The sequence below is a fragment of the Rousettus aegyptiacus genome, unplaced genomic scaffold (assembly GCF_014176215.1).
Source record: "Rousettus aegyptiacus isolate mRouAeg1 unplaced genomic scaffold, mRouAeg1.p scaffold_m13_p_10, whole genome shotgun sequence".
NCBI lineage: Eukaryota > Metazoa > Chordata > Mammalia > Chiroptera > Pteropodidae > Rousettus > Rousettus aegyptiacus.
Genome location: NW_023416285.1, coordinates 79,269,331 through 79,292,433, shown reverse-complemented (window position 1 = coordinate 79,292,433; position 23,103 = coordinate 79,269,331). Strand labels below are relative to the sequence as shown.

The following is a 23,103-nucleotide window of genomic DNA, read 5'->3' as shown; positions in this document are numbered from 1 at the left end:
CAGCATAATGTGTTCCCATATGTGTGTATTTAGGCCTACTTATATTTACGTATAGGATTTATATTAATTATAAGATACATATGTGTATAAGGTGAGGTCTGTGTTATAATTAAATAGGATAAGATATATAAAATGATGAGTATCATGCCTACCTAGTGCATAAATTAATTAGTAAAATTTGCTGTTATTGCTACGTTTAAAGAGATAGTTGAGGAAAGATAAACTCGGGAGAGGGGCTTTTACTAATTTACATGTTTTGTATGGTCTGAACATGTATTACTTTCATAATAAAATTAGAAAATGATTTGCTCTTGGGAAAATATCTGGAATGATGTATTCACACTAAATATTAATGATACAATAAGACTTAATATTTTTCTTATGACATGAGATATTGAAGAATTTCTAATGTGAGCAAAAGGATGACTCTAGTACTCTTTTGGATAGAGGGGTCTTTCCAATGTCTGTAAGAAAATTTTGGAGATTCTTGGTTATTTGTACTCACCTTGACATATACATCTATACCTTTGATTGTATTTCTTCTTTCATGTTCTTAGGGCTGGGTGTGTTTATTTATATGGGAAGGAGGATGCATATGCATACCATTTAAGCATTTAGGTGATTATCTTCTTTCAAGGAGGGTTGGAAAATTCAAGGAAGAACTGGAAAGAATAACTGGAAGTAATCATTGCTTAGTTATTTAAACAAAGCAAAGCTTCCTTTTTCCCCCTTCCTCTTAGTCTTACCATAGCAAGTAAGAATCACCCTGCAAAGAGTTGTAAAGAGGTATTCTAGTGACCATACTCAATGAGGTACTACATAATTTATCTCATTAGAGTGATTATTATAAGAACGCTGAAGGAAAAGTATTGGCTATATTATATCATTTTTTAGAGATTTTTTTTCTCAACTGTTATTCATGCTTCTATGAGATAGTCATCCAGAATAATTATATACCTTTAAAATGCTGATATTAAATTTTATTGAAATTTATTAAAACTATGGAAAAGGTGCCCATTTGAAAACTTCTGAATGTCAATTATTTTCTTCAGAATGACAGACTTACATATAAACATTATTTAAATCATGCCTTAAATATGTAGAAACTTGGATAAATCGATTGATTCTTTCTAAAGTTAGAATTAATGTGAAATACATGGGTTAATTGACAACTTGAAAATACTTTTTTATGATAAATTTAATGACATACTGCTATCTTATTAAGAAAGATGAGCTATTTTCTTAAGATATGATTCTTTAAAGATTTGAAACCGTAATTATACATAAGCAGTATCACATAGAATAAGCTCATCATGATTGGAAAAGATGTTTAATGTAGTGTATAAGAGCACAGAATATGGAATCAGACTGCTAGGGTTCAAATCCTGGCCCTGCTGTTTCCTCATTGTATGATCTTGAACAAGTTACTTACCTTCCCTATGTCTTGGTTTCCTCTTCTGTAAAACAGGAATGTAAGTAATTAATAGAAGATAGATACTCTATTTTATAGGTCAATGTAAGAATTATATGAGTTACTATTTATAAAACACTTGTACATATAGTATTTAATAAGTGTAGCTACTAGAAGTAACATTATTGAATCACAATCTGTTTTAAGTACTTTTAAAAATTTATTTTCACTGAGATATAAAAACTGATTTTTACTCAAGTTGGTTTTGATTATTTGTTTCTTATTTGTATTACAGTTACAAATTATAATACTGTGGTAGAAACAAATTCTGATTCAGACGATGAAGACAAACTCCATATCGTGGAAGAAGAAAGTATTACAGATGCAGCAGACTGTGAAGGTGGTGTGCCAGAAGACGACCTGCCAACAGACCAGACAGTGTTACCAGGGAGCAGTGAAAGGGAAGGAAATGCCAAGAGCTGCTGGGAGGATGATGGCAAGTTTAATTTTTTTTATAATATTCTATTCTCTTGATTCTATTTTTTTAAATATTAACTATAAAGATAAATTGGATGAAATTTTTTAAATGAACTTATAAATTTATTTGTCTGTTAATCAATAGAAGGTAGCCTTCTGTTTACCAAAAAATAGATTATGAAGTAGAAGAATAATTTTGACTGCATGTACAATGCATATAATATGCTGAATTGAATTCTTGTGTGTGTGTGTGTGTTTTTAAAAGAATCAGTCTTTCCATATACTGTTGATAAAATTGAACCTATCTTTAATGTCATATTATGACCTCAAATGAAGAACCTACTTAGAAACCAACAAAGTATATTTTGGTACGGTAAAATTATAGTGATTTAATGTGCAAAAATCCCAAACACAGATAAATCATTGGAGTATTTTTAGTGTTCATGAGCCAACCTGCTTCACTCCATTCCTCAATCCTTCCCTTCCTCCCTCCCAAACATATAAATATGTGTATATATTTGACATCTACATCTGAGAAAAGAGAAGTCCTAGAAGAGTTTCTAAGTGAAATAGTGCTGGTCTTTAGTTGTAAAGCATCAGTAGAGGTTAATTAGGTAAAGGACAAGGAATAGAAGGTGCTTCGAACAGAAGACACAAAGAGATCAGAGAAGTAAAGGGAAAGAATTGAAAGGGCATTGTGGGCTATGTCCAGGAAGTTGAACTTACTCCTGGAAGCTATGAGAATAACATCATTGATACATACTTTAGAAATAAGTCTGGTAGCAATATGGAAAGTGATTTTAGTGGGGGGAGTCTAGAGGCAAGAGGCTGTAATAGGGCAATGTTAAGGGTTTTTGAACTAAAAAAATAGCCCTTGGTATTGTAATAAAAGAGAGATTTGACAGCACTGTAGGAGACGGAACATCCAGATTTGGTTGATTTTATGTGGAAGGTAACTGAGAAGGAAGGACTGCTGTAACTCCCAGACTTCTGGAAAATAGAATCCAGGGACATTAACTCTGCTTATTTATTATCACAACTGGTTAATGGCAGAGCTGTTACTCTGTTAAACTTTAATACTAAGCTCAAAACTTTTGGGAGCAAGGATTTCTTATGGTGTTTCCTGTCTGTGTATTAAATTGATCTATCAGTTCATCCGAAGTCTTAATATGGAAGCAAAAAGGAAATTGTTTGTCTGGAAAACAAGGAGATTAGGAGAATGAGATAGATGAAGGTAAAAAAGAAGATTGAAAATCAAGGAAGAGGTTCCGTGTCTGAAAATATGTTGGGATAGATTGTTTTGACTCTCACTGGAAATAAGTAATTATGTTAGAAGGATACATGCATGCATGCATGCATACATACATACATACATACATACATACATACGCCTTCTTGAAAGTTTTAAAGCTCTCACTAGGTAGTAAGATAACAAATCAAAGTCTAAGTGAAGAGAGAACCCACAGAGGTAGACAGAGGAGACTCTTTGGTCTTAAGGGCATTTGCCTAACCAAGGTAATGTAAAATGCAATTTTCAAGCCTCCGAGAAGAAACAAAGCCTCGGGCCACCAAAGAGTGTAATTTTTAACAATTAATTAATTTTAATTGAAGAAATGATTTCATTTTTTTCCTGTCTACCTTCCCCATACCCTCTGGTAACCACTAGTCCATGTATCTCTGTTTGTTCTGTTCCTTTGTTGCTTTTAGTGATATCATGTGATTTTCAACTTTTTCTGTCTGCCTTATTTCGCTGAGCATGATTATTTCGAGGTCCATCCATGTTGTTCCAAATGGCAGTATTTCATCTCTTCTTATGGCTGAGTAATATTTCATCATATAAATGTACCACAGCTTCTTTTGCCAGTCATCTATCGTAGGACACTTTGGTTGCGTCCATGTCCTGGTCACCGTGAATAATGCTGCTATGAACATCGGTGTGCAAATATCTTTTTGATATGGATTTTCAAGTCTTTGGGGTAAATACCCAGTAGAGGGATTGCTGGATCATATTGTAGATCTTCTTAGATTTTTGAGGAACCTCCATACTGTTTTCCATAGTGACCGTACCAATTTTCACTCCCACCAGCAACGTATGAAGGTTCCTTTTCTCCACATCCTCTCCAACATTTGTTATTATTTGTCTTGTTGATTATATTAAAGCAAATCTTCTGCCATCCCTACCATCCTTAGTAGTTAGCAAACAAAATTACCTTGTTTAGGGATTGGGAGAATAGAGAATTATCTCTGAGAAGTAGTATCCATAAAGTTGTCTTGCTTTGGTTTATAGCTCAAATTCACATTACTGGGTAGCCTAATAAATCTCAGGCCATAATTGAGTTTAAATTGGAACTCATACTAATACCCACAGGCATCAAGAAGAAGCAAATACAAACCTCTTGGAGGACGATACCTTTATCCTAGCACTATAGAAGTCTCCCAAATAGCAAGAAGACAGCAACACAAGTGAGAACTGCCAGAAACAAAAGGAAGAAGAAGACTTTTAATTATTAGAGTTATCTGATACAGATTATAAAATGACTGTTTGTCATGTTTAAAGAAAAAATGGACAAACTTGAAATGATCTGCTCTGATAGAATAAAATATAAGCAACACATTTTAAAAAGAAACAAATGGAACTTCTAAAAATGAAAAAATAATAGTAATTCAAATTCAAAGGATGGATTTAACAGCAAAGTAAACAGAATTGAAGAAAGAATTAATGAATTGAGATATAGGGAAAAATTATACCAAATGCCGCTCAGAGAGACAGAGATAGAAAAATAAGTAGAACAGCATAAGAGACATGAAGGATAGAGAGTCCAATATATATCTTAATTCTGGGAGAAGAGAGGATAGGGAAGCAGCAATGTGAGATAATGGCCGAGAATTTTTTGAGAATCTATGGATGCCAGGCCACAAATCAAGAATCCCAACAAATCTCAAGAAGGATAAATAAATCTACTCCCAGACACTTTATGGTGAAATTGTAGAACATTCAAGACAAAAATAGAAAACTCTTAAATCCAAAAAAAGTCAGATTATGTTTGAGAGAGTAGCAGTTAGACTGACAGCTAAATTCTCAAGAGCAACAATGGAAACCAGACCTAGTAAAATGATGTCTGCCAATACAGAATGCTATACTTAGCAAAAAATATCTTACGAAAGGAGGTGCAATAAGGCAATTATTTCAGACAGGTTTCAGGCAATGGAAACAGAAAATTTGTTATCAGTAGACCCTTACTAAAAGATGTAATTTAGGCATGAGGAAAGAAATCTTTGATAGAAGGTCTGAGATATAAGGAGAGCAGAGAAAGCAACAAATATATAGTAGAGATAAACACACAATATTTCCCATGAAAATACTAACCGAAAAGCATGTATAGCTAAAATTAATTTCTCATGTCAATAAAGAAATCATAGTGAAAATGAAGACATTTTTAACTGAATGATAAAAATATTACATTTAAAAGTGTAGGATGTGATTAAAATTCATACAACTGTACACCAAAAGAGAAAACAGTATATTTTTCTGTATAATTTATATGTTTGTGTGCGTATGTATTTTTTTCTCTCCTACAAAGAAAATTCTTGCCCAGATGGCACCACTGTTACATTCTCTACACATTCAAGGAGCTAATAATTCCAATTCTAGAGAGCTCTTCCAAAGACTAATATGAGGGAATATTCCCCAACTTTTTAAATGAGGCTGCCATAATCTTGATACCAAACCAGAAAGCATAAGAAAAGAAAATTATAGACTCTTTCAGAACACAGGTACAAAAATCCCCAACAAAATATTTGCTGTACATTATAATATATGTACATGTGTGGAATGCAGAGTCAGAATAACATCTAAACCAATTTAAAAAATACCACTTTAACAAACTTAAAGAGAACAATCAAATATTCATTCTCAGTAGACACAGGAAAAATGTTTAGTAAAATTTAGTACTTATGAATGGATAACATCAAATCTAGCAAACCAGAAATAAAAGGATACCTCCTTCATCTAATCAAATGTGTCTATGTAAAATTTATCACAGACATCATACTTAATGATAAAATACAGAAAACATTTTCTGTACAATCAGGAATAAAGCATGTGTAAACAGAAATGAAATGATAAAAGGAATCTTGGAATATCAAGAAGAAAGAAAAACCCTTCATTCGAAGATACATTCCTTTCATAAATGAACTATATTTCTAAACTTATATAAAGTGCTAATTTTCTAGGTTTTTCCTCTCCTAACTTAAAAAATAAAATTAAAGGTTTATATGTGCCATACCGTGTTCAGAACAATCTTGCCTGATCAAGTAGGAAAAAAGCAATAAACACAAACTTGTTTCTTTGATAAGCAATTTCGACCAAAGTAAAAAATCAGTATCAGGTACTGAAAATCATAAAGAAAGATAATTCTAGCATTCTACCAGGTAAAAAATACTTTCCCATTGCTAGAATTTAAAATGTCTTTGAGAAAATGTGCACAGAAGATGAGTAGCACTGTCCAGTGATGCAAGGCAACCAAGACCTCTTGCTAGAGTATTGGATTAGAATCCTAAGTAAACTAATTTAAATTCATGGATATCAAAGTTAGTAACTCTTACTCATTCATCTATTTGGTTACTATTAAGTCGCCCTTAGTCATGCATTCAAATGAAAGTTTATGTCTTCAGGTCTGAACAGAGAACTTTGGTCCTTGAATTGCTTCCTGGTCCTCAAGATGATCTTTGTGGATGAATTTGAAAAATTATCTCTCATGTTGGACATGGTCAACCAAACCAAGCTGATCCTAAAACAGAATCAGAAAACTTGAGTTCCCACAAACAGAGGGACAGTCAACCTATCAGTAGAGCACCGCTCGTATTCACAGTTACTTTCAGGTTCTGTTCTTTCATAACTGTCTCCACTGCTGTTCTTCTGTTTTTTACTTTTTTTCTGTAACCTAGTAATAAACTAGTACCCAGTGTGAAAAGAAAAAAGAAAGAAAGCCTGTAGGGCATCTTGATCCTATCACTATTATAACTTCTAGATGATTTAAATATGTAAAGTTTCCTGCTATTATTTCCTGCTAGAGATTAACAATGTTTGATCAGAAAGTAGAATAGCTGCTATTTAGGTTTTCAGAAGGAAATTTAGAAGGCCACTTGTTCAATGAAGAGTTTCTTGTCTAGTTACTTGAGGATGAATGAGGAGTAGTGAGGCAAAGGCCCTTTACTGTTGCCTAGCTAAAGGAAGCCACATAATCTATGACAATTAGTTATTTTAAAGACTTAAGAAAAAGGGGAAACAGTAAAGTGGTAGGTGGCATTTTCCTGTGCTAGAAACCAGCATGTGAAACTGACATTTACACACATATAGCATAGTACGAATCAAGGGGCTAAAGAATGTGGAAAATGTAATATGATATTGAAATGTTAACGTAATACCTTTAAAAAGCTAATTTTTTGTGAATAAAATCTCAAGTTAGGATTAAGTTTTTAGAAAGATGATTATATAGAAGCAGCAGTATTTTTATTGTAGATATTAAATAAACTAGGACATGTTCACTTCCAAAAATAAACAAAAAATTTAGATTAAGTCCTATTGTCTTAAAATACTGTCAACTTTAAATTTTCTGTGTAGGGAAGACAGTATAATTTGGCATTGTGCCAGCATTTCTGTCCTCATCTTATAAGAGCTTGTGGTTCAGCCAAAACCTCTTGTGCTTGTGTCAGTTAAACGTTTTTAAATATATACACTCTTACTTTGGAGACACCTGTTTTATTGGCCCCTCATATTTAATTTCAAAAATAGTATAAAACTAATTCAGTAATTTAAAATATTGATTAAGGGGAAGGGGGAGGTAGACAGGGTAAAAGGGGTCAAATAAGTGATGATAGAAATCTAATTATGAAAGGTGAACACTACACACACACACACACACACACACACACACACACACACACGCCTTACTGTTAAAACGTACAGCTGAAACTTACTGGATTTCATTAACCAATGTCACCATAAAACATAAATTAATTAATTTGAAAAATAAAAATTTTAAAAATTAAAATAAATAAAATAGTTAACACTAGCTATTAATGTTTTGAAGTTGATGAATTTAAAAAATGATCTCAAGTAGTAGTGACTTAAACGTTTTTCTGACTTGAAGAAAACTCTTGAAATTTGCATGTTTGTAAAAACACCAAGGCAGTAAAAACTTTATAATAAAAATATTTGAAATTCTGATCTTACAGTCCACAGCAATAAGGCTTTCTAGGGCACAAGTTATAATAAAATACTATAAGTAACTTATGCAAAGAAGGCATCATTTACTGTATAATGCAGCATCGATCCAAATTGTACTCAATTCTCAAGATTCAACTCTTTGGAACCTTTTCCAACCAAAAATGGTGTGTAAGGTAGAAAAATCTCAGCACATGGCTTCTAGTCTTCACTGTACCACTGTATCTTTTGAGTTCCACTTTTGTATCTTTAAAATGAAAAGACTGGGCCAGATGACCATGAAGGTGTTTTTTAGCTCTACTTTTAAGAAGATCCAATTCAATTTGTACTAAATATGTAGCACTAATATTTTAGTATCTCTAAATATCTCAGTATTAAGAAGGTTACACTAATGAAGGAGTTTGGGCTTTTCCACACAGCTGAACCTCAGTTGCACACACTCTTTCCTCTTTAAAACTTAAACAAATCTGCTACCTGGAGTACAGTGTATATAGTTTTCTTTGTCATTATCTTTACAGTATATATATCCTTATAGTATATGTTATCCTTACAATATATCTATATTATCCTATACAGTGTATATCCTTATGACATATACACAATAGAGTACAGTGTATACAGTTCTCTACATCATTATCCTTACAAAAACTTAGGTTATTTTTCTTCACTGCCCCCTCAATATATTGTGTAATTTACTTATAATACAGTTAGGTTTATTTTTTACTGTTTGTATTTCATTTTTAATTCTCCCTGTCAAATGAGTGATTTAAATTATTAAGTTTTTGTGTATGGGAAACATTACCATGGTTATATGGGTAAGCTATACCAAAAGAAGATATACTCAGGGAAGTGTCAACCTCTCCCCATCACTACCACCTTGTCTTCATTCACTCTCTAGTTAGTAAATGTCTTCTCACAGAGGTATGGGTTATTCTGAAAGTACTTTATGTATATACTAGAATTGAACACATATGTAAATGTATTGAAAATAATTAGGCCTAGATTTCTTACTGTTAAAGAAAGAAGTTACAAGGGAAAGGGAGAAGGCTAGAATAAACCCTCTGGTGTTTGATTGGTTTCAGAGACAACAGTATAAACTCAGATGGGGTATATGCAGGGGTTAGTGTACATATACACGTATTTCCTTGCTCTGTCTGCTGAGAAGACATGGAAGCAGTGACACCGAGTAGCAAAGAGCACACCTAGTGCTTAGATGTGGGATTCAAATACCAGTCTCCAATTGAATATCAGGGATCCTTTTATAAATAGCTGATTCTGGAACTGAGGTAGGGAAAATATTAGATAAGTTGGCAACAATAAGCAAGAAAGTGCTTAAAAAAAAAAAAAAAGGCGTAAGAGCCAACTTGACAGAACTCCCAATAGCCAAACCTGGAATAGTTTTAGCAAAATAATGATAGCAAATAGTTTTAGCAAAATAATAATCTGTAGAATAAAATAAATACTTATTCATCCATATTGATATAAATACATAAATAAATGAGGAGAAGGGAAAGTTCTTTGTAGTAAAATCCCATTCATAAATTAAGAAGTAATTAAGGAAGTGGAAAATCACCATTAGACAAATACCAGGGCAATAATTGTTACGGGCGAGAACCATCAGTGGATGCTAAAATCGGTGTGTGAAAGTACAATGAGAAAAAATAAAAGATATTTACATGATTTCAAAGTATTTCTCTACCAGTTCATTAATTATAAAGGTACATAATAACTAGTATAAAAAAGCTGACAGATCCCACTTTAACCAGGTAATCAAGGTAAATGTCACCAGTAATAATACATAGTGACATATACCACTGGTGAAATACATTAACAAAGGCACATCACTTTATTGGTATTCTTGGTCAAAATGTATTTTCTCAGTCTAATCATTAGACAAAATCAGAGAAATAGAATTGAGGGCATCCTACAAAATAAATGATCAGTACTCTACAGAAGTGTCAATGTCAAAGTCATAATAAAACAGACTAAGGCAACTTGTCAGAGATTGATTGGATTGTCAAATTTGGGGGGAGACCATAGAGACAAGACAACTAAATTCACTGTGGGATCTAGGGGAAAAAACATTAGTGAGAAAACTGACAAAAGTCAAATACGTTAGTTAATTACTATTAATGTATTAATGATAAAATAATAGTTTCCATAATAATATTGTGATTATATCAGATGTTCTCATCATGGAAAGCTGGTTTTAGGGTATACAGGAATTCTATAATATGTCTACAACTTTTTTGTAAGTCTTAAAAAGGGAAAAAGTATGTGAACAGACATTTTTCCAAAAAATATATACAAATGGTGAACAAGTATATGAAAAGGTGTTTGATATTACTTATCATCAGGAAAATGCAAATCAAAATCACATTGAGATATCACTTTACTCCTGTTAAAATAACTATTATAAAAAAGAGATTTCAAGTGTTGGAGAAGATGTGGAGAAAAGGGAACCCTTGGTGCACTGATAGGACTGTAAATTGGTGCAGCCACTATGAAAAATCCATAAGGACTTTTCCTCAAAACAATTAGAAATAGAATTACCACTTTGTAAGGTATATGTGTCTAATCACTATGTTGCATACCTGAAACTAATAAAATATTGTATATCAACTGTAATTGAAAAATAAATTTAAAAAATAGAACTATCATGTGATCCAGCAATCCTACTTCTGACATTATTTACACACCAAAGTGTCTGTGGATGGATAAAGAAAATGTGTGTGTGTGTGTGTGTGTGTGTGTGTGTGTGTGTGTGGTGAGAGAGAGAGAGAGAGAGAGAGAGATGGAATATTATTTGGCTACAAAAAAACAGAAGTAAATTCTGCAATTTGCAACAACATGTATGAACCCTGAGGGCATTATCCTAAGTGAAATAAGTCAGATGGAGAAAAATAAATAATGTATGGTCTCACTTTTATGCAGAACCAAAAAAAACTTTATAGAACAGAAAATAGATTGATGGTTGCTATTGAATAGTGGCCAAAACATTGAAACAACCAAAGCATCCTTTGATAGATGACTGGATAAAGAAGATTTGACACATATATACAGTGGATTACTCAGCCATAAGAAAAAATGCAACAACATGGATGGATCTTGAGGTTATCATGCTAAGTGAAATAAGTCAGAAAAAGTTGAGAACCGTATGATTTCACTCATGTGGGATGTAAAACAAAGTGAGAAATGAACAAGACACAAACTCAGACACAGACAACAGTTTAGTGGTTGCCAGAGGGAAAGGAAGGAGGGAGTATAAAGGGAGTCAAATATAAGGGGTCAAATATAAGGTAACAGAAGATTTGAATGTGGGTGGTGAACACACAATGCAATACATAAATAATGTATTATCAGATTGTACACTTGAAACCTATATAATTTTATGAACCAGTGTCACCTAAGTAAATTTAATTTTAAAAATCTCAAATTTTTTATTAATTTTTGCTATCAAATTATGAGTTCCTTTTATATTTTGAATATTAACCCCTTTTCAGATAAATGGCTTGTAAACATTTTCTTCCATTCCATTCATTTTATTCATTATTTCTTTACTTTTACTGTACAGAGCTTTTTTAATTTGATGTAGTTCCACCTGTTTATTTTTTATTTTGTTGTCTGTGCTTTTGATGTCATCCGAATAAAACATTGCCAAGATCAATTTCCAGGAGCTTTTATCCTATATTTTCTTCTAGGATTTTTATGGTTTCATGTTTCATTGAAATCTTTAATCCTTATCAAATTAATTTTGGTGAGTTGTATAAGATAGTTCAATTTCATTCTTTTTGAATGTGAATATCCAGTTTTCCTAACACCATTTATTGAAGAGAATGTCTTTTTCATTGAGTATTCTTGGCTACCTTGTCAAATATTAGCCAGCTGATATATGCAGGGATTTATTTCTGGGATCTTGATTCTTTTCCATTAATCTATGTGTCTCTTTTTATGCCAGTACCATACTGTTTTGAGCATTATAGCTTTGTAGTATAGTTTGAAATCAGGAACATGATAACTACAGCTTTGTTCTTATTTCTCAAGATTGTTTTGGCTACTCAGGGTCTTTTGTGATGTCATACAAATTTTAAGATTTTTTTTCTATTTCTGTGAAAAAAAATGCCATTCACATTTTGATGGGGATTATATTGAATCTATGAATGGCTCTGGGAGTATTGACATTTTAAAAATATTCTTCCAAAATTCATGAACACAGGATATTTTTCCATTTACTTGTATTTTTAGTTTCTTTCATCAGTGTCTTATAACTTTTAGTGTGCACATCTTTCACTGTCTTGTTAAATTGATTCCTAAGTATTTTATTGTTTTCAGTGCATTTATATCACAGTATTTTGGGCCTCATAAAATGAGGAAGTATTGCCTTTTCAATTTTTAAAAAAAGTTTGAAGAGAACAAGTATTAAATCTTCTTGAGTGTTTGATAGAATTCTTTGAGTGAAGCCATCTGGTCCTGGGCTTTTTACTTTTGGGGAAGTTTTTGATGATTGCTTCAATTTCCTTACTGTTGATTGTTCTATTTAGATTTTTCAGTTCTTCATGATTCAGTCTAGGAAGGTTGTATATTTCTAAAAACTTGTCCAATTTCTCTAGGTTATTGAATTTGGTGATATGTCATCTTCCATAGTAATATTGTATATTGTGTTTCGGTGGTATCTGTCATATCTTCTCTTTCATTTCTGATTTTGTTTATTTGTGTCTTTTATCATTTTTTCCTTATTGAGTCTAGCCAGGTGCTTTCAATTTTATTGATCTTTTCAAAGGATCAGCTCTTTGTTGCATTAATTTTGTTGTATTTTCTTTTTCTCAATTCCATTTAATTCTGTTCTAATTTTTATTATTTCCTTCCTTTTGCTAACTTTGGGCTTTATTTGTTTCTTTTTAATTTTTTTAAGATGTAATGTTAAGTTGTTTACTTGGGATTTTTCTTGTTTCTTGAAGTAGGCCTGTAATGATGTGATCCGAATGATTGTTGTATCTCAAAAGTGTTGGTATGTTCTATTTTTATCCTCATTTGTTTCAGTATCTCTCTCAATCTCTCCTTTGATTTCTTTTTTTGACCCAGTTCTTTAGTAGCATATTGTTTAATCTCCACATATTTGTGGAAATTTTCCCTGCTTTCTTTTTGCAGTTTATGTCTAGTTTCAAAATGTTGTGGTCAGAGAATATGCTTGGTATTTTTTCAGTCTTAAGATTCCTGACGCTAGTTTTTGTGTCCCAACATATGGTCTGTTTTTGAGAATGTTCCATGCGCACTACGGAAGAATGTATAATCTGGTATTTTCTGATGAAAGGCTCTGTAAATGACAATGATGTCCAATTGGTCTAATATGTCATTTAAGGTTGATATTTTCTTATTGATTTTCTGTTTGGATGATCTATCATAGCTGTCAATGACTCTTATAAATGAGATTATTTCCATTATTTCCCTTTTACATAGTCTATTGTTAGTGTGTAAAAATGCAACTGATTTTTATATAGTGATTTTTTTATCCTGCATAAGATCTTTGATTTCTTATATCAGTATTTTGTATTTTTAAAATATAAATCATGAACATGTTATATGAGATTTACAACTATGTATTCATTTTCAGGAGGAGAAACTATAGTGAATGCTTTGTTTTTAATGTATTTGCCATTTGTCCATTGCTGTTATGTAGCAAGCAATATGATTAATTTTTGTGTGTTTACCTTCTATACGGGGAATTTGCTATTTCTAGAAATCTTTTGTGGATTTCTTTGATATTTCTACGCAGACAATCTTCTCAAATGGGAACAGTTTTGTCTCTTCCCTTCTAATCTGTATAATTTGATTTTTTAATTGATTTATTATAAGATGTCAGGAGTAGCGAGAGTGAACATTTTCCTTTTTCCCAGTCTTAGAGGGAATGTATTTCACCTTTAAGTATTATGTTAACGGTATGGTTTTTTGGTAGGTGCCCTTTATCAAACAGAGCACATTTCTATTCCTAGTTTGCTGAGAATTTTCATCCTGAACAGATGTTGAATTTTTTCAAACTTTAATGTGTTTTCTGTACCAGTTGATATGATCACGTAGTTTTTCTTCTTTAGCTTGTTAACAGTGGAATGCGTTCGTGGATTTTCAAGTGTGGAACAAGCCTTGGATTCTCTGGAAAGCCCACTCATTTTCTTATCAGATATTGCTGATTTTGACTTGGTGATATTTTGTATAAGATTTTTGTGTCAGTGTTCACAACAGATATTAGTGTGTAGTTTTCTCCCTTTATTTTGTACTGTGTTATCAGGTTTTGGTGTCAGGATAATACTGGCCTCATAAAGTGAATTGGAAACTGTTCCTTTCTCTCTTATTTTCTTGATAAGATCATTTAAATTTAGTGCTATTTCTTTAAATGTCTGGTAAAATTTGCATGTCAAACCATCCAGGCCAGGAGTTCTGTTTCATTTTAGGGGAAAGATTTTAAATTATAAATTCAATTTTTATAGTTATAGGAATATTCAGGTTAGTCATTTCATCTTGGATAAGTTTTAGTTGTTTCCATTTCAAATTTATGTGTATAGAGATGCTCACCTTACAGGAACGATTTAAGGAAAATAGCTAACAATTACATAGCACTTACTATGTACCTGGTACTTTACTAAGAACATATTATGTTAATTAATTTAATTCTCACAACAACCCTAAGAGGTACTGTTGTTATCCTCCAAATTTATATTTTGTAAAGTGATTCTGGACTGCCTCACAAATTACTTAATGGATATATAAATTTTTTCAATTTAAGTGTAAGTAGTTATAAACTAATTTATGGCATATTGAAAACATTGACTTTTTAACATAATTCATGAAATTTATAGCACTTTAATAACTAAGGATTTTTTTTTAATATGAACATGAAAAGTTTTTCTTTAAGAGTCAGAAATGTATTTTATAATATTTACTACTTGAACTCTAGTCTTTATTATTCTTTTAATATCTGCTGGCTCTATAGTAATACTCCCTTTTCATTCCTAGTATTAGTAATTCGTGGCTTCTTTTTTTGGTCAGTCTTACTGAACATTTATCAGTTTTATTGATCTTTTCAAAGAATCAGCCTTTTGTTTCATTATTTTTTTCTCTATTTTCTGTTTTTAATTTTATTTATTTATGCTTTTTATTGTTTTTTCTTCTGTTTGCTCTTGATTTGGTTTGCTTTTCTCTTTCATATCCCATGTTTCAGTTCTCAAAGTCTGTGGTCAGATCCACACAAATTTTGATAATATTATTTTTCATTTTCATCTTTGACCCATGGATTTTTTAGAAGTGTGTTAATTTCCATAGTGAACATTTTCTAACCTTTCTGTTATTGGGATCTAGTTTCAGTTTATAGTGAGACAACACACTTTGTATGATTTCATTTATTTTAAGTTTATTAAAGTTTGTTGTATGATCCTAGATATAGTCTGCCTTTACGAATGTGCTATATGCATTTGCAAAGAATGTGTATTCTTTGATTGTTGGATGGGATGTTCCATAAATGTCAGTGGGTTATAGTAGTTGTTAAAGTTGCCTAGTTCTGTATTCTTGCTGTTTTGTTTGCTTGTTCTGTCAATTAATGTGAAAGGAATATTGAAGTCTCCAATTACAATCATGGACTTGCTGCTACTTTCTATTCTGTCAGTCTCATATTTTGAAGTTCTTTTGCTAGATGCATACACATTTAAGATTGTTATGTCTTCTTGGTGAATTGACCCTATTATATTACATTTCTCTATAACTCTGGTTATTTTCTTAGCTCCAAAGTTTACTTTGATATTAAAATAGTCACCTGTCTTTCTTTCAATTATTTCCTTGGTATGTCTTTTTCCATCCTTTTACTTTTAGCATATCATTAGATATGAAATAACTTTTTTGTAGAGAGCTATTTAGATGGAGCTTGATTTTTTAAATCTATTCTGATAATCTGTCCTTTCATTGGCCTATTTAGACTATTTACAATTAATGTAACTTTTGATGCTTATTTTTAGGTTTACCATTGTATAGTATTTATTTTGTTTCCTGTTTTTTCATTCTTTTGTATCTCCTTTCCTGACCTCTTTTGAATCATTTGAATATCTTAGTATTCTGTTTTCATTTATTTATTTCACTTTTGACTATCTTTATATAGATTTTTTAGTAATTGCTCTATAGATTAGAGTACACATACTTTTCACAGTCTACTTAGAATTAATGTTTAACTACTCCAGGTAGAATGTGGAAACCTTACCCCCATATGGGTCCCATTACCCTCCCACCTGTATATTGTAGTTGTCATATGTACTACATCATTTATCTTGTTTTCTTTCATTCCCGACATTTTAAGTTTCCCTCTAATGTAATTTCTCCTTCTTTCAGAAGATCTTCCTTAAGTAGTTCTTTTAGATCAGGTCTGCTAGCAGTGAACTCCATTAGTTTTCCTTCATCTGAGAATGTCTTTATTTACCTTTGTTTCTGAAGTATAGTATATTTGCATTAGGTATAGAATTTGGAGTTGACAGCTTTTTTTTTTTTTAGCATTTTAAAAAGGTTCCACCTCCTTATGAAATCCTCGATTTAATGATAAATCTTTTAAATCATTATTCCCTTGCAGTTATGTATCATTTTCTCTGGCACTTTTAAAGATTTTTTTAAACTTTAATTTTAGGAGTTTGATTGACAGTTTGGGCCTGGATTTGGGGGGCTTTATTCAGTTTGAGAGTCAATTGACTTCTTGAATCTATTGGTTTATGTCTTTCTTGGACTCCAATTAAATGAATGTTAAATATTTTATCATTGTCCCACACCTCTCCGAGACTGTTTTTTTTTTTTTAATCATTTTACTCTCTTGTTGAAATTGGGTAATTTCCGTTGATCTATCATCAAGTTTACTGATCTTTCCTATTTCATCTCCATTTGCTATTGAGCCCATTCAGTGATTTAAAAAAAAAAAATTATTACTTTATTAATTCGAAAGTTACCTTGTTCTAATTTACAGCTTCCATTTGCTAATGAAAATTTGCTGAAACTCTCTTTCCATTCTTTTCAAGCATGTTCACTCTTCTTGGAGCACTTTTTTAATAGCTGGTCTAACATCTTTGGTTCATAATTTCAACATCTTTCCATTCTCAGCTACCATCTTTAGATCACCTCTTTCCATAGAAGTTGAGATTTTCCTGGTTCTTCAAATGCCTAGTAATTTTGGATTGTTACCTGAACATTTCAAATATTATCTTTTGATAATTTTGGTTTAGTAAGCAGCTTATCCAGTGATATCAGGCTGTAAGTTCCAACCAACTTTTTGTGGGTAGTGGTCATGTCCCATACTTCAGTTCTCAAAGTCTGATCAGATCCACACATGAGAAGTTTGAGCATGAATCCAGGAGTTCACAGATAACTTTATGGGGGTTGCTTGCCTGTTGTTATCCCTCTCCATGATTTTCCCAGTATTTTCCGTTCCCTAGGATGCCCCTTTTCAGTCTTCTATCCAAAAATCTGGGACTTTATTTGCCATACTTTGCCATGTACTTTCTGTAACTATAACTATAGGAGAAAAGCTGCAAGAACATGGCGAGAAAGAACTCAGTGGAAGTTTGTACCACCCTCTTGGGGCCACTGCTCCTCTAATTGGATAAGAAGGTTTCTTTTCCTGTAATTTGAGGTACCTTTAGACCCTTGCTGTCACCATAGTCTCTACCACTACCTTGGGATGACCTGGGGGTAGAAACAGAGAGAGAATAGAGGGGAAAATGACTATTTTTCCCTTCTTTGATCCCTTTCTTATTCTTTGAGCCTAAACTAGAATGCTTTTCCTAGAGCTCTCTCTGCCATTTTCCAGCATCCACTTGCCTTTAGGCTGCTTTGAATCCAGGCCTGGGAATAGGGTAGAATCACTTCCAATTCCGTGGAACTTTGAATTCTTGTCTTGTCTTCTTCCCCAGTCTGCCTGCTATGATTTGACTTTCAGAGTCTTCAATAGCAACACCATGAATTCCACCTAGGTTTTTTTAGCTGTAGGACACAAAGGGTAGTTTGTACTTACCTATCTTAACCAAAGCTGGCCTTAGGTATGCTTTTTAACCTTTCTCTAAGTTAACAGGTATTCATGGAGGTTGCGAATTATATTTACTGTGACTGTGATCGAAAATTATACCAAAAATTACATGCATATTATGTAGAGACTAAAGCATACAGGAGGAAAAATGAAGCTCTCTGGAAACATTCTGAAAAAGTATACTGTGAAATAAAGGTTTCATTCCTAATTAAAGTTTGAACACTTTATGTTTGAATTCAGAAATCTATTGACTTTTGCTTTTTGGATAGTATTTCTGTAGCATGGACAGTAGAATGGGAAGAGCAGAAAGCAGCATCAAAGTGAAAGAGATGTGAACTGAACTTTAAATAACAAGATTGTAGAAGTTATTCAGATGGAAAGGGTAATGGTATTCTAGGCAGAGGGAAGAACTTGAGGAAAGGTGGGTATTAATGCGTGTTGGGTATTAAAGGTGGTATAACGCTACGTGTGGATGTGCATTAGAGGAAGAGATGAAAATAGAAGAAAATCTGATTCTGTTAGCCACTCATTATGCCTTATTAGAGATTGATATAAAATATTCCCACAAACACATGGTTAGAAATGGTTAGAAAACACATTGATATGAATTTCAATTCAGAACATGTGCAGTGCTAAGTAATCAGTCTCGTACTTTGAACTATTCTATCCCGCCATTGATAGTCAGCCTTCTGGATTTTTAATTAAAATGAATTACATTTGCCATTCTTGTTTTTACTTATAAGAAATTTCATCTTATGGCAAATTGAACAAGTGCTACCTCTTTTGATCTAAATTTGTGACATTTGCCTTTGACTTTTTAAAATTAAACTTTCAACTTGGAGATAAATATAGATTCACAAATAATTCATAAATAGTTTTGGATTCACAAATAATACAGAGATCCTATGTACCTTTTACCCAGTTTCCCCCAGTGATAACATCTTGCAAAAATAGTACAGCCAGAGTATTAACACTGATATAGGCAAATACAGAAAAATTCTACCGCCACAGGGCTCCCTAGTTGCCTTTTATATATCCACTCTCTCTTTCCCTCCCCTCTGCCCCATCCCTAACACTTAGCAACCAGTAATCTGTTCTCTATTTTTATAATTCCATTTTTTTGAAGATTTATCTAAATTGTTGCATTTATGAATGGTTTGTGCCTTTTGATTGCTGGGTAGTTCATGGCTTATTTTTCAGCTATATTTTTCATTATTTGGGGGAGAAGGTCTTGTTACTTAGGAGTTTTTCTCATTTACTTATTTGTTTTGGAATTTAGACTAAAAGCAAAACCTTAGAAGCATTCTAGTTTTCCTTTCCAAATTGCATTTAGATTAGTCATTCGTAATGTGTTGACATTAAGTCTTACAGGAGCGAAAATCTTACGTACAAGTAAACTCTACTACTTTTATTGTATTTCCTAAACTAGAAGATCAAAACATATGAGGGAGAATGCAGCTTGAAAAATATTTAGAAGAGCCCCTGTTCAGTACACCCTCATGCCAGTCTGGGGATGGAGCAGGAAAGAGCCTATTCCTGGACAACACCCAGCAGTGCAAGAAGTGTGTTCACATTACAGGCCAGCATTAGGATCTTCCTGTTTTCATTAGTCAACATGGCTTTACTTATTGAACCAAACTTCCAACCTCAATAATGAGTTAAAGAATGGAAACTTCTAGCTTTTAAATTGTGTTTTTAAAGTCTGGGAGCAGATTCTGAAGTATGTTAAATGCTCATCTAAGGAACCTAGATTTTTCCAACGGAAATTAAGTGAATAACTAATTGTATTGTAGATAATGCCAAAATTAGCTATACTAATAACTAAGTAGAAAAATTAATAATGTCCAAAATACCATTTTAACCTTTTGAATATCAGTATTATCTTCCAACAGGAAGTAATTCTAGCTGTTTGATTTTCATTTAAGGAGAAATAGAGGGCATAGATATATAATAATAATATATTACTATCATATTATTTTAGTTTAAGTAGATGCTTCAGAGAGAGAGAAAGAGAGAAGGATATTAGAGAATTTCAGACACTTAGCAAATACTAGTGCTTATCTTACAGTATTAGAAATACTTTACCAGGGATTTTTAAATTGCCATTTTGCTGATGGCAAATATAAAATGAGAATTCTTCAGCAGAAGTTGATCTTATCATTATCTACTTTATATAGTCTTTCTTTTTGCTGATCTAAAGAGGTTTGTGCATATTTTAACTATTTTTTTCATTGTGATCATCTTTAAGTACTAACATAAAAGTTAATGAGTATAAAAGGTAATGAGTAAAGACAATCTGCAGGATAAATCCACCCGATATCCTAAGGTACATGAAGAAATACATGCTTTAATGTGAACAAAGATTTTACTTGATTAGTGCTCTGTATCTCAATTCAATTTTCAAACTTAGGGGAAATCTAAGTCAAGATTTTTGGCTGATACATTCAGTGGGGTTTGAGTGGGTGCGGATAAGTACATGATGTTTTAGTATGACTTTATAAGTATTTCAATCATAATTATAATATATACTCTGCTACTAGATTTTAAAAAAGATGTTTATAACTCCTTCACATCTTTCATATATGCACGTATAATAAATTATTATAATAAATGTGCCTGAATATATTAAACGCACTTTCTGTTTGCCAAAATAATATACACACTGACTTAGATCTTATTCTGTATACAATCCTGGAATCAGCCTACTTGATTTACTTAGAACTAGTCAAATATACATATATAGGTGTCAGAGGAAGATAATAGATACCTAGAAATGTACCATCATTATTATTTGCTCTGGGTACCGTGAAATTTGGTCACGTCTTTCTACTTGTCTGGTACTCTAACTAGACAAGCAGGAGTGTAGTAAAAGGAGGTTTTAGAGCCATCCAGATCGGCATTCGAATTCTGCTTCTCCCACCTAATGCTGTGTGTCCTTGTGCAAGTTAATTAACCCCCTCAAGCCTCAAGTTTCAGTATTGCTTTTTTTAAACTTGTAAAATAGTTATGAAGATTAAAGGAAATAGGTTTATAAAGCATCTAGAACATGAAATCTATGCTTTGGGGTAGAAATAAAATAAGGAATCCTACTACCTATAGGTAGAGCTCCTCTTCTAAAAATATACTAACATCCCAGTGTGCTTATAATTTCAGTATTATATATGACTTTTCACAAATTTTGCTTCTTTAAACTATTTTGTGGATTTGGTAAAACTACCCACTTAATTTCTTTAAAAAGCTTTACTTTTCAAGGACACATTGCTATATATAAAAAGAAAACATCCAAATTAAATACAACCTAAAAGTTTTCAGATTTCTAAAGCTTAAAGTGTTTGTGACAGATGATCTCTTTTAATCCTTTGCTCTTTGATTTTAGGAAAGGAAGGACAAGAAATCCTGGGGCCTGAAGCTCAGGCAGATGAAGCTGCATGTACAGGTACTCTTTTGCCATTTCCTTTCTGACTGTAGTCTTTGAATAGTCTTTCGTGTCACTGGTTTTTGCATTTGCGAGTCCAGTTTCCTCCTTTTTTATCTTCTTGCTCTCAAATGTTTAAGTACCTAGGCATATGGGGCACTATATAAAAAGTTAGAAGTTCATATTACGTGCAATTTTAAACTTACAGATTAATATTATAGAGCAGATACTCATCTATAAGGAGGGCAAGTATAATTTACAGATAATCTAAAATAACGAAAACTGTTCAAAGGATGATTTTAACCTCCATCAAATATTTTACCAAGGTTATGAAAATCTAAGTATTTTGAGTTTCATTATTACCAGGATCTGCATTAAATTGCCCATAAGACAGAAAGCAGAAGAGAGTAAGCAAATATCACGGATTTATATCGTCTATAAACCAGATGAGAATCCTGAATATTGATGAGTTGAAAGAACATGTCATAGCAAACAAGAGAATCAAAAATGTTTCTTATGATTTCTATGAGTGAAAAAGACCAAAATTAAGCCAAATTACAGTAAACAAGGAAATTTGCTTCTAGGTGACTAAAAGTACATACTTCCTGAGACTAGTACCAGTCTGTGTCCTGTTAGGAACTGGGCCACACATCAGGAGGTGAGCGGCGGGCAAGGGAACAAACCTTAGTTTGTATTTGCAGCTGCTCTTCAGCGCTGGCATCACTGCCTCAGCTCCACCTCAGATCATCAGGCATTAGATTCTTGTAGGAACACTGGTCCCTGGTACCAAAAAGGTTGGGGACTGTTGCTCTATAGTAAATTCAGATCAGATTTAAGAAGCAAAAGAGTACCAGGCAGTTATGTCATGAAAGAACTCTTAGAATATAATCTTCAAAAATGAATTCCAAATTATTAAAATATTTCCTCAAAATACTACACTAAAAAGTAGTGTAATTGTATCTTGTATATACAATCATAAATTAAATTAAATATTTTTATCATATAGTCTTAATTAAATTTTCTGTATTTTCTTCTTTTTTGTTTAACACATAGATTTTTTTCTTTGCAATGCATCTTAGGAATATTCCATATAGTCTTATAAAATGTGCGTGTTTCATAGTAATGTGTCAAAATAGATTTTTATAATACAAATATTAGCATTCCCATACTTGTCAGTCAGTTCAGTAAAACAAAGAGTAAAAGATTATTAAAGGTGCATTCCAAATTAAATAATAATGAAATATGTGATAATTTATGGTACCTGCAGCCTAAGATTTTATGTTCTGCCTTTAACTTGGTTGTGTTTAACTTACCTAAATAATTGTTTAGGTATGCTTGTTATCAAATATTTGTCATGCTAACTTACACATTATAAAAAATATTTAAAATGGATGTTTGTTATTAGTAAAATAGTGTTAATGAACACAAAAGACTGCTATTTATTACTGTATAACCTAATGTTAAACCTTGATTACTTATATCACCAGAGTTAAAATTGTTTGCTCTTTTAGGCAAAATACAATTTAAAAAAG

General features: G+C 32.2%; 1 protein-coding gene across 6 annotated transcripts in view; it reads left to right on the top strand.

Annotated features, from left to right (window-relative positions):
• ZEB1 (zinc finger E-box binding homeobox 1) overlaps positions 1–23,103 on the top strand; it is a 166,247-nt gene that overhangs the window by 113,959 nt on the left and 29,185 nt on the right. For all 6 annotated transcript variants that reach the window (XM_016160097.2, XM_036228058.1, XM_016160099.2 and 3 more), the window contains 2 exons: positions 1,707–1,907; positions 21,533–21,592. In XM_016160097.2, coding sequence (XP_016015583.2) covers positions 1,707–1,907; positions 21,533–21,592 — 261 coding nt within the window. The remainder of the gene's footprint in view (positions 1–1,706; positions 1,908–21,532; positions 21,593–23,103) is intronic.